General features: G+C 43.7%; 1 protein-coding gene across 1 annotated transcript in view; it reads right to left on the reverse strand.

Moving 5' to 3' along the window:
• Positions 1 to 17,941, reverse strand: part of LOC144823277 (sodium channel protein type 2 subunit alpha-like) — a 942,252-nt gene that overhangs the window by 646,550 nt on the left and 277,761 nt on the right. The window contains exons 6-7 of the mRNA XM_078681632.1: positions 9,735 to 9,826; positions 8,400 to 8,672 (exon numbers count right to left, since the gene is read on the reverse strand). Of these exons, the coding sequence (XP_078537758.1) occupies positions 8,400 to 8,672; positions 9,735 to 9,826 (365 nt within the window). The remainder of the gene's footprint in view (positions 1 to 8,399; positions 8,673 to 9,734; positions 9,827 to 17,941) is intronic.

Consider the following 17,941-nt stretch of genomic DNA (forward strand, 5'->3'; position numbering starts at 1 on the left):
CCCCTATTTAGATGAGCTCTTCCCCCATCGGACAGGGTCCAAACTGGCACTCTCCCCAACTGTGACTGGAGTTTTGCTGTCTAGGAAGGTCTTGGGAATAAATAGAAGACGCTCTGGCTGGCATCTTCAAGTAAAAAGACATAGTTCGAGGGTATCCTTTTGTTCTGCTACCTAATCCTGTCTACTCCCAGAGAGCTAATGCCTATTCAGTGGTCAGAGGATAGCACCCATATACCCTTTCTAGGCTCAGAGTCAGGGAATTATATTTTGAGCCAGGGTCATTAACACTTCTCGGTCAAGCACGTGCTTTTCAGCTCTGTAAGAGATGAGTGACAACTCTGGTTATAAGCTAGGTGGCTCTGGCAGCACAAAGTAAATTTTAATAAAGTTATCATCTACTTTTTTTTTATATGTGTTTATTGTAATTTTACCAGTTACAATAATCACATACTCAAATGTACCAATGTTGTTATAGAGGTGTGGTATTCGTACATATCTCACATTAGAATTAGAACCAAACAACAACAACAAAAAACAACCAGAACTGGTCTGTGGGTCAGAATCAGTACAATATAGGCAAGTGGTACAGCACTATATGAGTATCGGTGTAAAATTGCACAATTATAGAGAGGTTCACCAATATGTTAATCAGTAGCACTGGATATCCCACCTCGTTATGAAATATATACCCTATGAGAAAAGCCCTGAGTCTCCTCCCTGCGATCCCAACACATTTCATGGGGCCTATTCTAATCCAGAAGAGTTTTATACACCTGTCTGTGTTCTCCTCATTGCGCTGCGTGTTCTGATGAGCAGGGCAGTGTATTGTCAGGTTACATTAGATCAGATCAGGGGAGCAACCTCCCAAGCCGGTGCGCTAACCATCTACAAGTGTTCTGCCTCTCCCCTCGTGGAGGTATTGCTGTTTGACAAAATTGTGCGCGGCCAGCTTAAGAGCGGCTCCCAGATATATTTTGGTCTGGACTGTGTTGGCATCAGTTTCCAATACCTTGATAGCTGGTTCTGACAAAAACGAATATCCTGTACCCGTGCCTTGCTTGAGGGTGCACGTTTGTCACCCCAATGTATTGCAACTCTGCGCTTAGCTAATAACAGTAGAAGTGCATGCAGTTTTCTAGTCTCAGCTGGTGTACCCTGAACGTATCCTAAAATGCCTACTGTGAGCTCAGGAGTTGTGTATGTTTCTAATATGGCATCTATCTTACTAAAAATGTCTGTCCAATATCTAAATATGCGGGGGCAATACCATGCCATATGAATTAGTTTTACAGCAAACAAATGATGGACAGAATGCTGACAATGCAAACATTCTCCCCCTGTCAAAAGATCTGGGTTATTCCATTGCTCTTTTGCACACTACGCCACCCCAGTTTGGACCCAGCCATATGAAAATCAGTCTTGACCGTGTGCCTCATGGGAACAGTCCAGACTGAACTGCCAGGCCAGGTCCTCCCTGGACCGGAAACAAGCATCCTGGGACCAGTTTCAGGGTATGTCACACTTCTTCAGCTAGGCTAGCTTGAATCCAGTGGCACAGTGAGCAAGGGACCCACATCTGGGCATACCCATCCCACTTAGGGCGAAAAGTGTTTCAGCAAACAAATGATGGACGGAATGCTGACAATGCAAACATTCTCCCCCAGTCAAAAGATCTGGGTCATACTGTTCAGTGCGGCCCCAGCTTTGGGATATAGTCTACTAGTGGCTCCCCACTCTACCCATATCACCATTAAGGATAGCATTGAAATCGCCTCCCCATAACACTGTGTCACCACCCATCATAACAATTTTTGGCCAAATATTTTGGAAGAAGTCGGGGCAATCCACATTTGGGCCGTACACTGCTGCAATAGTTATGTGCGTTTGTCCTCGCTTACCAGCTAGTATGATAAATCTGCCTTCTGGGTCTATGTGTGAGTCTGATAGGCCTTCCCTAATTAATACCGCAACCCCTCAGGCATAGTTGGAGAATATGGAGTATATGTCCCCACATCTTTTATGTTGGAGTTTCAGCATAGATGTACTATTGATATGTGTTTCCTATAAAAAAAACATATGTCTATATTGTGCCTGGATAAATAGGCTTGTATTAGCCTAGTTTTTCTGTGGTCATGTATTCCATGGATGTTCCACGATAAAAATGTATAGATGGTCATTGTGTCTCTAGTTGTGTAGTGTGCCATTCATGGTCTCGACCTGGGAGTCAGGGCTTTACAATATCATGAGTGTTAGTTCCATGTGCTACCCGGATATAGGGCCTGTGGCATGCTGGTATTTCTATCTCTAAACTGTTTTTGAGTTTGGTACCTTCTAATGACCGTCCATAGTGCTGTAATCTGACCATACTTAACACAACAAAAACAGTGAAATCCCATATACCCCCGACCCACCCAAGCCCCCAATCAGGTTGTGCTATATACCCACAATTTCTTAGAACCTAATACGGTACCCAAACACTAGCCCATGTCCTAGGCATGGGAGATCTACCTGGGGGCATGGTGGGGCTGGCGTACTACACTGCTAACAGGCAGTGGATGGTGGGGCCGGCATACTACCCTGCTAACAGGTGGGGTGGCCGTGCAATCAATGAAGAGTTCAGCGCACAAGTTCAACACCTTTCCAGTGTATATGCATATAGGTATCACCTGAGGTGAGCCGGTTCCCTCTGCACCCCAAATATCATTCGTTATCTGGGCAGCAACTAAATCACTCACTGCTACATGTAGCAAGCCAATTCACGGCTACCAACTTCAATCATTGTCATTCAACCTGGCCTCCGGTGACCCAGCGCCCTTAGTTGTTAACGAGCGGTTCTTCTTCCCTATGTGTTTGGCAAATTTGACGGCCAACTTGGCATCCGTGAAGTGGTGTGATGTTCCCTAATGAGATATTTTCAGCTTTGCTGGATAGAGTATAGCATATGGAATATTTGCTTGTATGAGAAGTTTCTTATCTGGTAGGAACTCTTGTCTAGCAGCCTGAACCTCAGGAGTGAAGTCAGGATAAAAAATACGTTATTTACTTTGTGGGGGACGGTGTTACATTCTCTTGCCCATCTCAATATAATATCTCTGTTGCAGTAGTTCAGTATACGGGTAGTATATGTCTCGGCATCGAGTGTACTGGTAGTCTAGGGCCCAGGGTGCGGTGAGCTCTTTCGACCACGAACATGGCAGATAGTTCTGGTCCAAAGAGTTCTTGTAGTTGTTCCTCCACGTAGGTCTCCATTTTAATTATTGCGGTGGTCTCAGGTATGCCCATTATACGGATATTATTACGATGTGACCAAGCTTCGAGGTCATCGTTCTTGGCCATGATAATGCTTAACACTTTGTCCATTTGCAATAGCTGCTCCTTGGCTTCCATCTGAAAGTCGTGCGCATCTGACGTGCGATTTTCCAGCTGCTCTAGTCTAGTTTCGTAGATATGAACTTTTTTCTTGACCGCATCTAATTGTGTTCATAGTTTATCTAATTTATTCGCTATAGTTTTTAAGCTGGATTTCATATCTAATAAAAGGGATCTTCGATCATCATTTTGACCCTCTGTCTCTGCTCCTGATGCTTGCTTTATCTCCAGGTCGTTGTCTGCATCTTTCTGTCTAGTGGCTCTTTTGCTTTCAAATGTTACCAGGGTTGTTTGGGGTCGTGCTTCCCCTTGATTGAGGCTTGAGAAGTTAGATTGCAATAGTTTTGGCGCCGGATATTTACCTGTTTTTCCTGTTACGTTCTTTATCCTTTCAACAAGTGCATATTAAATTCACTGATTAGTAGTGTTAGTGTCCGCAACACCAATTTGGATCCCAGGGCAAGGCTTAGTTGCGTTTTGTTTAAGAAGTAAACTACTGATTAGGACGCCGGTCACAGTTATTAGTTGTCATTCAGGCTTGGCCAGGCTTTGTGACTTTGCTGTTCTGCTTTGTGCACAGGTTAGCTATCAGAAGCACCAGTCAGCGGAACTCGTTACTACTACACCCACGCCTCCCTGTAATAACGCGACAATAGTGAGGGCCTCGGTAGTCCTCTGCACGCTGTGTACCTGTTAGTGTATGGCATCACAGTCTTGGCACCTCTGCTTGCCTCGTCCAATTAGCCCACAGATACGAGCAGCCCACCATTCACATAGATCCAGGGAGGCACGCGTCTTCAATGCCGGCCATCTGTGCACCTCTGTGATTGCCAAGAATGGTATATGTTCCCATCCAATGCCTTATCACTCGGCTGCTGCCTTCCAGTGTGCTCCCGTACCTCTCTCACAGGCCCGCAACGTTTACCAAACTGACAGCCCAGGTTATTCCCAATATTGCTGTCGGATCTCCTTGCCAGAGAGGTGTTTTCACAATTAAGCACCGCACACACCCCAGGCTCGGGCGTCCAACAGCGCTACCACGTTCTCTCACATCATATGGGCCTTTGCATGTCCACCCGATCGCCCCCGTCTAGTATGCCCAGCCCCGGGCAGCAGGCCCACGTTGTTATTTCAAGGGGGGTTGACCACTATGTGTATGAAGCTGTGTGATATGGCACCACCTGGCCGCCCCACTGCACTCACTGTGCTCCACGTCGATTCAGTAGTTCCCCAGACGAAATCCACATCAAAGCTGAGTTATTTCACGCAGGGGAGTCCGTTACGATCGGCTACCCTCGCGTCTCTGGTATCAGTGTATCTCAGCAGCGGGCGGTTGGGTCCTCCAAGCCAGCCTCACCCGGCGCCCGCAGTCTCCGGCTACTTGAACATCTGGTCCACTTCAGGGGGTTCTGACGATACTCTCTCAGCGTCCAGATCCACGCCGCTGGTATCGCGGACGCACCTACGATTACAGGCAGATGTTGTTGACTCGCTGCCGGGTTGCTGCGCCACAACACCGCAAGGCTCGTTTATTTTGCGATACCAGGCCTCATGTCACCACACAAGCGTTTATGCACTATGCTCCGCTCCAGATGTCCGATTTTGCCCTCATTCAGGTGCAACTGGAACTCAGTTAATGCTGTCAAACTGAGGCGCGGATGGCTTCTCCTACCGCAGGATTTTGCAAGGATAAGTGCACGGCCGGCAGAGCCCTCTTACAGAGCGGCCATATTGCAGCTCGGCTTGGCAACGCCCCCAAGTTACTCATCTACTTAAGTTATCAAAAATCAGAATTTTGGCAAGAAATAATTTGAATACGTTTTCCAGCATTTTACCAGGTATAGTTAGGAAATACAGATTTTAATCTATGCATGTTCAGGGAAAATTCTAGCAAAGCCTACACAGTGAAATAGCTTTTGTGTTTTTGTTCGCCATGAGAGTACACTAAATCCAATATGTAGGGTGCACAATGTTAATGCCTTAAAGCTCTGCCCTGGGGGATTACAAGGCACACTTTAGAGGTGACTTATGAAGATATACAAATAGGCTTGTCTTACATGGGAAATGAAATTTCTCTTCACATGGGTTGGTGCAGAACATTTAAACTTTAGCCCAGCAAGGGCACAATGATGCTGTCCACTGACATACAGTTTTGTCAAATATATAAGAGGTGAAAATACACATTGTCACTGACATACCACATTTAAACATCCATATCATAGATGCATTTTAGCCAGCTTTACAGTGGACTTATAGGGAAGTTAAGTGGGCAAAACAGAAAGTTCCACTGTACAGAATAGGTTATAAGTGGAAGCACTGGGGATTTACTGCTGTTTAGCAGTGGTAAAGAGCACGGAGTCATAAAGCCAGCAAAATCTAACAGAACAAAATGAGGGGTCCGTAGCAAAAGTGGGGTCATTTCTTACAAAGTCTAACATCAGTGATAAGGATCAGAAAAGGGGGTGGTGATGGACAGAGCATCTGAATTAAGCAGAACACTCATACCCAGTCAAAAGATCAGGGCTTGATCCATCACCGTTTTTTAGCTCACTGCACCATCCCAGTTCAGAACCTGGCTACATGCAAATTAGTCTGTCCCTGGCCCAGTGCATCATGGGACCAGGGCAGACCAAACTACCAAGCCAATTCTTTACTGGAAAGGAAACAAGCTTCCGGGGACCGGTTTCTGGCATTTCAGCCGTCTTCGGCCCGGCTTGCTTGAATCCTGATGGTGCAGTGAGCAAGGGACTCATGTCTGAGCATACCCTTCCACTCCTATAGTGGCCAATACGATTCAGAAAAGGGGGTGGTGATGGACAGAGCATCTGAATTAAGCAGAACACTCATACCCAGTCAAAAGATCAGGGCTTGATCCATCACCGTTTTTTTAGCTCACTGCACCATCCCAGTTCAGAACCTGGCTACATGCAAATTAGTCTGTCCCTGGCCCAGTGCATTATGGGAACAGGGCAGACCAAACTACCAAGCCAATTCTTTACTGGAAAGGAAACAAGCTTCCGGGGACCGGTTTTTGGCATTGCAGCCGTCTTCGGCCCGGCTTGCTTGAATCCTGATGGTGCAGTGAGCAAGGGACTCATGTCTGAGCATACCCTTCCACTCCTATAGTGGCCAATGCGATTCAGAAAAGGGGGTGGTGATGGACAGAGCATCTGAATTAAGCAGAACACTCATACCCAGTCAAAAGATCATGATGCACTGGGCCAGGGACAGACTAATTTGCATGTAGCCAGGTTCTAAACTGGGATGGTGCAGTGAGCTAAAAAACGGTGATGGATCAAGCCCTGATCTTTTGACTGGGTATGAGTGTTCTGCTTAATTCAGATGCTCTGTCCATCACCACCCCCTTTTCTGAATCGTTTTGGCTACCACAAGCGTGGAAGGGTATGCTCAGATGTGAGTCCCTTGCTCACTGCACCATCAGGATTCAAGCAAGCCGGGCCAAAGACGGCTGTACTGCCAGAAACCGGTACCCGGAAGATTGTTTCCTTTCCAGTAAAGAATTGGCTTGGTAGTTTGGTCTGCCCTGGTCCCATGATGCACTGGGCCAGGGACAGACTAATTTGCATGTAGCCAGGTTCTGAACTGGGATGGTGCAGTGAGCTAAAAAACGGTGATGGATCAAGCCCTGATCTTTTGACTGGGTATGAGTGTTCTGCTTAATTCAGATGCTCTATCCATCACCAACCCCTTTTCTGAATCATCAGTGATAAGGATGGCACACATGAAATTATATTTGTGCTGTGATAAGTGATAGCGGAAAGTATCCTATGACTTCTAATGCATTACAAAATGTTGAATTATATTGAACTAATACAATGAAGACATGCTGAAGGACATGATTTCTTACATTCAATTCTAATTTCAGCACTTGCAGTTAAAATACTCTAAGACTGCATATTATGATGATGGACACAAACATGAATGATCAGTCATCTATCTGAGATCTAACATTGGCATGCACCTCCATGCACATAATAAGAGACCATCAAATGAACAGTGTTAATGTTCACCAAAGCGTCCCCAAAATATGCAGGTTAGAGATTTGTTGAAACATTGAATTCCCATTTCTTAAATAATGACATTTTTGTTTTTTAAGAGCCTAAGAGTTAAGTGTCATGAAAGAGTGGTTTTAGAATTGATAGTAATAATGGATGGATTAACAGATGGGTGGATGGATGAATGGTTGGATGGACTGGCCATACGTATTATACTATAAAGGGTTATTCAGGCTCAATGTGCATTTACAAAAAAGCTGGTGTTTCTTCAATTCATTTCGTCAGTAATCTGGAGGGGGAGCAAGACTGACAACTCCTCTTGACAAGAAGGAATCTGAATGGTCATTTAGAGGTTTCCAGAGGAGGAGCATAACCCAAAAAATACAGATGTCTTGTCCGACAACTTCTCAGTGCTGTTGACCGTTTGGAGGTGTTGGAAATGCAGGACTTCTTCTGATGTAGTCACAGTAGGCTCTGCCAGCAAAAACCCTTCACCCAAGGGTCAATCAGATATAGGGTGAGAGTGACTGTCACCTCAGTCTATTTGGGTAAGGGCTATCTTCATTGGATTTCCCTGCATACATTTGCCATCTGAGGCTTTTTAGTACCAACATCACTGGAACTGCTCTGCGAGTGGGAGTTTGTTTCAGGAAAACAAAAACAGAATGCCGAGCGTGTGAAAAATATAAGGCTGTTCTGCCTTCAGTGTGTCTGTGGGAGGCACTGAAGGCAGAAAAATCTCCTACAGGCAGATGGGGAACCCACAGTATGAAGGTGGTCCTCGCCTCCGGGGGCTATCAGCCCAACCCTAAATGAGACCTTTCCTTTGAAGAAAAGATGCAGACGAGCTCTGCGAAACTGATTTGTATTTCAGAACCTTATATACAGAAACAACATCAAGCAACGTGATTGACAGTCTGTTACACGGCACCGAATACTGCTTTTCCTCGTTAGATGTTTACATTATCAACACAGGATATGTGCCGTCATAGCAGCTGTGCCGTCATTACTTACTTGGATCACTTGCATACTCCTTCCAGTTAAATGTTCTCACTGTTCTATTGTAAATTGTTCCATTTGCCTCCATTGTAGCATTAAAGTAGGAAGTCACGTTTGTTTCATACGCGTCATCGCCCGGAGGCCACTGTAGACATTTATTTCTCAAGTTGCCCATAAACAGCTGCAGTCCTATTAGGGCAAATACACTGAGACAAAACACAGTCAGAATCATGACATCGGAGAGCTTCTTCACTGACTGAATCAAGGCTCCCACGATAGTCTTCAAACCTAAAGAGAGAACGGACATTTAGGTTTTCCGAAAGGAAGTGAGTTAGAAAGGTAAAAAACTAAAATGTTTGCTGAAAAAATACCATGCAGCAGCATCACTGATTCAGTTCATGTAAATAAAAATAAAAAATAAAGTTTAAAAAGCCCAAGACAGCTTCTGAAAACGAACGGCATACACTCCACAAAGCAATTTTTAAAGAAAAGGCAAGCAATTGGTTCATTCAATCGGGACATGACCACCATAGGAAAAAGTCGTCGCGTTCACATTGCACTATTGCGGATTGCCCATGCTCTGCTCTCTATCGTTTGTACTGTTAGTAGTGTGCAACTTGCTGTTTAGGGCCCAAAAATGCATTGTAATATTTTATGTTTTTGTGACATACCTCTTGTTTTTTAGTTTTCCTTTTTTTCAAATTGACCCTCAATGTAATTTTCAATCCCATGCTTTTATCTGTAGTCATCCTCTTAAATGGTGAACAAAATCAGGTATCAACAAAAGTATGCTAGAAGCTATTTCGATGACGTCATAAATTGAGTGCCAAGTGACTGCAGGCTACATAAAGTCATATGTTATTCTGACGTGCCTCGTTTGTTTGCAGACTACGTCACTGGCCTTGCTGGTATGATTTTTAGCACTAGTTAATCCCAAAAGGTAATAAGCTTTGTATGTAGAGAGTGCAAAAAAGCAGACTTAACATCCAAAGCTGCAGCCATAAGAGAGGATGACAATTATAGTATTTCATGCAAGCATTAGTTAATTTTTCTAGGCCCGCTGGAAATACAACGGCTTGGCTCATGTGTTAGTGGCCATTGTAAGCTTTCAAGGGTCAGCTCAAAGGTTTAACCTGGCTCTCACCTGGAATGCCACATTTTGTTTTCAATGCTCGGAGAAAGAACCCCGAATGTTCTTGTCGATGTCACATTGCCCTGGTCCAAAACCTCTGCAAAAATATTGTGTATGTAACAGACAGTTTCACTCACAAACACAATGCCAGGAGGACACAAGAAAACAGTTGGACGTAGACATGTATTTAACACCTCCCACCAACCACTACTTCTTACCTGGAATCACAGAAATAGTTTTCAAAGCTCTTAACACTCTGAAAGTTCGAAGAGCTGAAACATTGCCTAGGTTTACAAATTCTGTTACATACCTGTAGAATTAAATCACAATTGTTCAGAATTATCACACAGACATTAATTAACTTTATCTTTGTCGACTTGGTATCAAGATTAATTGGTTATGCTCACAAATCAGTTTATTAGTAACAGTCACTGAGAACTATAATCAGAAAGGAACAGTTTCTGTTAACACACCTTAAAAACATTCATAGCAACTCATATACTTAACCTTTTTTTAATTAATTAATGCTGAATTTACTCACAAAGCACCAGTTTAGGGAGCACATTTACTAATCTTTCACGCAACACAGGGCAGCAAGCAAAGTTACTGCGCTGTATTGTGTAAAGAGAAAGATCAGAAATGCGCCATATTTACTAAGATATGCAGCATTTGTATTCTCTCCTTGCATTAGTGCACTGTGTGCTGCCTATCGCCAATGCAGGCACCCTTGCAATGTAGTGAAAGAGTGCCTGCATTACAGGCAGGAATGTGTTTGTGCTGAAAGGTGCTCTCTCCTTGCGCTGGTGCATTTTGTGCTGCCTATCGCCAATGCAGGCACACTTGCAATGTAGTAAAAGAGTGCCTGCATTACATTCAGGGATGTTTTTGTGCTGGGGGGTGCTCTCTCCTTATGCTGGTGCATTGTGTGCTGCCAATCGCCAATGCAGGCACACTTGCAATGTAGTAAAAGAGTGCCTGCATTACATTCAGGGATGTTTTTGTGCTGGGGGTGCTCTCTCCTTATGCTGGTGCATTGTGTGCTGCCAATCGCCAATGCAGGCACACTTGCAATGTAGTTAAAGAGTGCCTGCATTACAGGCAGGGATGTTTTTGTGCTGGGGGATGCTCTCTCCTTGTGCTTGAGCATTGTGTGCTGCCAATCGCCAATGCAGGCACACTTGCAATGTAGTAAAAGAGTGCCTGCATTACATTCAGGGATGTTTTTGTGCTGGGGGGTGCTCTCTCCTTGTGCTGGTGCATTGTGTGCTGCCAATCGCCAATGCAGGCACACTTGTAATGTAGTGAAAGAGTGCCTGCATTACAGGCAGGGATGTTTTTGGGCACCAGCACAAGGAGAGAGCATCCTTAGAGGCATTTTCCTCTTTCTATGTACTGCAGAATGCTGTGCATGTGGAAAGAGGAAATAACGACGAGAAATAGAGCTCTTTCTCCTTGTTACGCCACACTGAGAAAGGTGTAGCATTTTGACACATTCCCAGGTTCACTAGCTCTAGTCATTTTGAGAATGCCCCAGTATCCAGGGGCTGATGCATGGGAAGGCCCCTCATCCACCTATGGAACATCTCACAGCTTGAAATTAAACGTAAAGCAGCACAAGCCACTGGGTTGCGTTACATTTCTTTACAAAGTCACACAAGGAAGCCGCAAATAGCCCTCTGTGTGGTTTGTAAATATTAATTAAGCTTTAGCGTTCCCCTTGCGTAGCTTTCCACAAAGTAAAAACAACACAAAGTCCTGATCAATCTGGCTCTAAATCATTACATGTCTGATGACCTGTTGAGTGCACATAATTTGTTTGTTTCTTCCTAATCTTGGAAAAACATAGGTGTGTTCATCCAGGGACAAATAAGAATTATGTATTTACGCACCATCCCTCTTATTCTTGTCCTTAATCAATTATAGTGAGGCTACTTGTCAGACGCCCTGATGCTTTCATCTACCTAAATGTTCATTGATCGATTGTCCAATAGGAGTCGCCCTGCTGTTCTAGTTGCATCTGAGTAAGTTCTTTAATCATATTCATTACTGTTTTAGTTGCTGTTCCACATGTTGAAGTTGACAGATCTGTATGTATGCTATGTTATCTCAGTACTACTTCTGTGGTGGACAAAATGTCTTGTTGGCCTTCTTGGGATGGACGGCCATAAAATCATCTGAACTGCTACATGTGTAAAGGAGCACACATCTTCTCAAGAGGTGCCCAAATGGACACAAAGTGCTCAACTGCAGGTATGTGATCATCTCAGATGCACTGTCCAAGAGGTATACTTGAGGCCAAGTGATACACCATGCTAAAGCAGATGCACCTCTTCGTCAATGACATCTTGCAAAAGCAGGTATACTTGGCTTGAGACATAAAGTCGCTCAGTCTTCAATAGGCCGCAGAGCACAATGTACAGCGGTTGGCCACGCTAGAGAGACACCAGAGGTAAACACTGCCTTCCTTTAGTTGATGACCCAAGTGCCTGTTGAAAAGCCCAGGAATAGTGGGAACCCTTTTCCTGGAGACCTGTACTGCAAAAGTCACACAAATGATGAACTGAATGCGGAACAAATCAAACATTCACCCCCAGTCAAAAGATCTGGGGTAAATCCCTCATTCTTCTGCTCATCATGCCGCCCCAGTTTAGACCCAGACAAATGCAAATCTGTCTTGACCCTGTTCCTCATGGGACACTGCTTCCATAGACACTGCACAAGCAGGATCACCTACAGCCCAGAGTAGTCATCCAACTCAGGGGAGCACTTGATTTGGTGCACGAGAAGGTGTTACATGAAACACGAGACCAACGTCACTCGGATTAATGTTTCAGGGATTAAGTATCCTTCATGAGGTCAAGATGACAGATTCAGCTCAGGATTAAAGTGCAGGCCTTGCACATCAGCCCTTATTTTGGTCCGCCTTCTGTGGTTATTCGAGCACTTCATCTCTAGTGAAGGAATGATAGTCTTATAGAACCAATTAAAATAGTGATGGGTCAGACCCAGGGTAGGTACTACTGCACAAGAATAGACAACAATGTAGAGGATAGGTTGGCCACATAAAACAGCTTCAAAGTTCTTGCTCTGAGTGGGAAATAGATACTGTCCCTGCCAAGTAAGATGTCCATCAATGTACATGTACATGTTCATTAATCTTTAGGACTGAGTCAACCATTCAATGATCAAGTGTGTTGTTCAGTTGCCATTAACAGTGAGGAATGCAACAGCTATATCTAGAGATGCAGGAGAGAAATTTAGGAGGAAGCACCAGTGAAGTATATCTAAACAATAACGATTGCTCAGTGAGGGCAAAGTATGCTATTATACCATGCAGTAATTTGCTGTATTTAAACAACTGTTTGGGGTGGGGCTTTCGTCAGACAGTGTTTAAAACAAACTTCAGAGTGGATGTATGGCTGTCCTAGCTCCTGTACTGTAAGTCAGAATCTATTAAGAACAATCACTGCAGCAACTCTCCTTCATGATGAGTTGAACTGTTTTAATTCTAGCGTGGAAGGTGTAAGGTATCGGCAGGTAGGGGGTTGACTTTTCCCCTGCATTCAGGGAAGATTCCTCTTCAGGGGCGTTGCTCCCCATGTGAGGTGCCCAGTGCCTAAGTTTAGAAATAAGTCCTTTCCCAGAACTGGGCACCTGGCTGCGCACTCAGTAGCTTAGGCTTGCAGCCTGAGGGGGCAGTGAAACAAGTCAAAGAGGGGTGGCTAATGTGGGTGATTGGCAATGCTGGCAGCTGAAATCCAGTGCGAAAGTCAAGTTGAAAAGGTCGTGAACTGTGGTGAACCTTACTTGGTCACTGCATTCCTTGAACCATCACTCTATTGTGGAGCTTGGGGCAACACAACAGAGGCCTCCTGGTTTCCTTTGGAGCACTTGGTTCACCTGTCCCCACCAATCCTTGCTTTGCTCTCACTTAAAGTATAAAACAGGGGTGTGGAAGTTATTAAAATATATACTTGTCCATGGGGCGGGTTGCTTCATAAATCTACTTGTCCTATAACAAAATCCACTTGTCCCTTTAGAGCCATGTAATGCAGTGACAAATATGGCAGCAATCTCATTATATAAGAGCTCCAAAAGAGCCTTGCTGATTATGCCAGGGCTCCTTCCATAGTAGGGTTTGAATACTAGCAATTCCCTTATGTTGCCACATTTCTGCAGATCTACATACTGGCGCTGAATGTAATGGTAAGCAACAGTTCCAGGGTTGGAATGCCCTTTTGAGTCTGTGAAAACCTAGTAACTTGCATGTTTTAAGGGTTTTCACCAACTCTTCTCTAATCTTTTCCCATACTGAGAAAGGTTGGAAATGTACTCCTGACAATGGCAGACATAAAAGTTCTTCCAGGGTTGGGAAAAAGTAGTTGGAGGGAAAGGGAACTTGCAAACACTCAGATACATTTGCTCATGCTAAAATGCAGTTCAGAAATATTTTCTAGGAGTACTATTTCTTGGCCTACTTCTGTAAAGTCTTGTGAATTCACACAAATCTGCACATAATGCAATATCATAAGGACACTTTTGAGACTTTTTTTAATAATTGGGCCCCTATTTAGGTCTGGTGTTAACCATGACCTTTTGTGTTTATTAAAATTCTGTCTCTCTCCGTCTATCTGCCAGCTTCACAGTGAGTGACAGCTTCTGTTCTTTCACAAGGAGCATAATTGACACACAGTCGTTTTGTACAGTGCCAGTAACTACAGTGGCAATGTGTGCTTTTTGAGACCAAAACAATTTTTGCTTTTGCCAATGTTTGTTACAATGAGGGCTTGGAAGCTCCCACACCAACAAGGTTTTACAAAAACCATGCCAAAACAAGTCATGCATTGACAAAAGCAAAAGGCTGACCAACAATTTCAGACCCATTGGCTTTAATAATGCTGGTTTATTTTCATTTTTCCCATAATCTTATTAAAACTGGTTACACTAATTTTCCAGTATGAATATTTTTGGGAAATCTATCATACATAAACACAGTTTACTAAAAGATGCTGCAAAAAAAAGGCACATAAAATGTTACAGTAGTTTAGCACATTTCATTTTGAAAGCAAAGAATCATCAATCTTGCTTTCAAGTTTCTGCATATATGTGCATCAAATCATAGAGCATTCTGGGATCAGTATACATAGCCTCATATTGCTAAACATTGAAAACGTGTGTACACATTTTTATACTGGAACCACTGTCCCCGCAGCCTGTGCTTTGAAGGCAGCGGGGTGTGGGATCTCTAGAGGCATGATCAGTCACTCTGTGCGTATATTTCATTGGCACACAGTGATCTGTCATGTTTCTTAAAGGGTGACGCAATGACGCTGCTTTCCCCTCATTCACAGCACCAGTGACGGCAATGTGCTTGAGGGACAATGTGCATGAGGGGAGTTGGAAATAGTCTTTATCTAGGGTTTTTACTTTTCCCACGGGCCTAATCTCACCTGCCTGGATCCCTTTGGGCTGCCTCTAATCGTCAGGCATGCCTGCTCTCAGCGCTGTATGTGCCCTTACAGGACATGCTTACAGCACTACGGAAGGTGGTGCCCATCACAGATTAGATGTTTGTACACTACAACCTAAGCACAATGGTTTGTGTGGACCACATTAGTTGGCTTACAAATAGTTACACTTTTCATGTTTTTTTAAATTTGTATTAATGTTCTGGAACTTTGAATTTATTGCCGCTGCTCTTTTATATCTCGGGGTTGGGGAGAAATTAATTGACAGCATCTTTTTATTAAACCATGCATCCCGTGAACGCCACTCACCACATAGTAATGTTTATTTAGTAACTTCAAGCGTGCGCTGATACTCACCTCATGAGTTTTCTGTCACCCTGACCTATCTTGGAAGATTTGCCTGCTGGCGCAGGACATATGCTATGAATTAACCCTCAAGCGTCTGCCTTTTGATGAACTGGACACACGAAATTTGCATTACAAGTTGGCCTCAGGCTCCTCTCCGAGGAAGGGATATTTCTAAGTGCATTGTTGAACAGCGTTCTATCACCCTGTAGTGCTGCGTTCTCATTTCTAGATTCATCTCCTGACCAAAAGCTTGAGTGCCCACAATGTCTGCTAGCAGGGTGCTTGGCGGGGGCTGGGTGGGTGGATGAGTGAATGGGAGAGTCTCTCGAAGGATGTTCACCTGAGCAGATGAATGCAGTGGATGATGGAAACATGGATTAATTAATGGGGGATGATTGGGTGAATGATGTATGGGCTGAATGCCCTTATATCTGCTGGACTCGATCACTCCATAAAATGAATCCCCAAATGTTATGCTCCACCACTTTGAAATGTCACCAGCTGCCACTGCCTGAATTATTTAGTGACTGGAGTAGGATGAGGGTTGAACTTCCACAGGCCATAAGGTTTAGTGATTAGACAAGCTTCATCTGCTTCAAGATTACTCAAAATGTCCTGCTACAGTTTGAACAAGAGAAAACAATTAGACAATAAATTAAATGTTTAAATTAATCTCAGCCACTGAGAGCTAATCTGGGCTGCCTTCTAGTCCATTATCGTTTTCCTGACTGTGCATTACAGTGACTGACTGTATGCAAATCAGCATACGCCATTCCCCAAATGAACAATTCAAGTTTAATTGCTATTTCACTTCCCCTTTCTCAGGGAACACAAGTAACAACTGTCCCATGACAGTTTTCAGCCTTGTCTTGCCTTATCAGTGAAATGCAGCTTAGATCCTTTGAACAGTGAGCTCTCTGGCTCACGTCTGATCATACTCAGATGTGTGGCTCCAGTTTGATTTGCATAGTTTGGTTTCTCTTTGCAATGTTGTCGTGAACTAAAAGGATGAAAAATAATCATATTTTGTGCTGTCATAGGGTAAACGGAAACTAGCACACATCAGTACAAAACCAAAGCTGACTTTGCTGCCCTGCATTAGGGTACCAAGCTTCCAGGGGGATGTTGAGGTTTTTATGCTCTCTCTCAGCTCCCAGCATCTTGATGAATCCTGAGTGCATGACTGCCAAGGAATATGAAGCAGTTACGAATGGGTTCCAATTATTCTCAATCTGAGAACACTGCTTTTTGAAGGTGGAAATGTTCCGGATGGTAATCCCACCAATGGGTTGAAGCATCTACTTCTACATACAACTGTGGTTTCTCTAGAGTTTTTAGTAGTTGCATGGGGGAAATCAGCAGTTTTGGTTTTAAGTGTTATCATCTGGACTGAAATCTGTTTCTTTCATAAGTACAAAGATCTTTGTAGTGAACCTTAATAAAAGGAGAGCTATTTGTAGGCACCAAACTCCCAGCATTCCTGGTAGAATAGATTTATGTAAGTGAGATTCAAGGTCATTCATGGTTGGACCACTGGTATGTCCATCTTACATCACTGTCGGACCACACATTGATTACTCCAGATCCAGCACATTCTTCATAATATTTAGCTTGTGTGATAGCTATGTGTAGTGTTGCTAACCATAGCCCTTGGTATTTGAACTTCTCCACAGGACATCATACTCTAGTTTTGTCATATAGCACTGCTGGCAATGTTTCCCAATGGCCCAATGGAGCATCCTGTCCAGTTCAGATGGCAGAATAGAGTTTACGCTCAAAGCTTGTGGCACACTCTGCTCTATACAACTATGTCAGTGGGTGCACCATATTTGATGATCTTGAATTCCTGCTCAATCTAGACATCTCACATATTTCACTGTGTGTCACGTACATCCACTAGTATCTTTGTTCTTCACCACCGATACCAGCAGGAAGAACTGGGAAGGCCCTTCTACAGCTTCAGGCATGTGACCCGAAACAGAGATTTTCTGATTCTCAAAATGTTTGTTTTATTCGTGGCGATATCAGCAGAGTGTCCTGTCTTGATGGGCCATCTGGTAGAAAATATTTCATTAAACATTAGGCACACTTTGAGCCTTTCTGCCATTGAGCGAAGATACTTTGCATACTATATACCAAGGGGCCTGTGGCACACAGCTCCAACTCGGCGCTGGAGATGCTTTTGAAAGGCTCTCAGAAGATGTGACATTGGTTTGCCAACAGTCTAGTAAACTTGCTGAAAAGTGCTGTTGAAGCAGTCATAAGGCAGCAAACCAAAAAGATATAGTACTCAAGTTAGTACATATTTTTTAACATGTTGCCATACTTTATAGTGAGTTTTCTTGGAAATCATTCACAAAACCTAGCCCTATAGCTAAACAAAAGGAGCAGATCTATAAATAAGACACACCAATAAGATTCCTTGGACTCTGGTGCTAAAATTGGCTGTTAAATTGTGATGTTCAGTTACTGATTACACAATGCTCCAAGCGACTGCATTTGATTTACAGCATGGTGCAAGAAATAGGCAATGGTGCAAGAAATAGGCAATGGTGCAAGAAATACGCAATACAATGCCCAAATAGTTCTTGCACTGAGTCTGTGTTCTT

The sequence above is a fragment of the Lissotriton helveticus genome, chromosome 3_1, assembly GCF_964261635.1.
Source record: "Lissotriton helveticus chromosome 3_1, aLisHel1.1, whole genome shotgun sequence".
Taxonomy (NCBI): domain Eukaryota; kingdom Metazoa; phylum Chordata; class Amphibia; order Caudata; family Salamandridae; genus Lissotriton; species Lissotriton helveticus.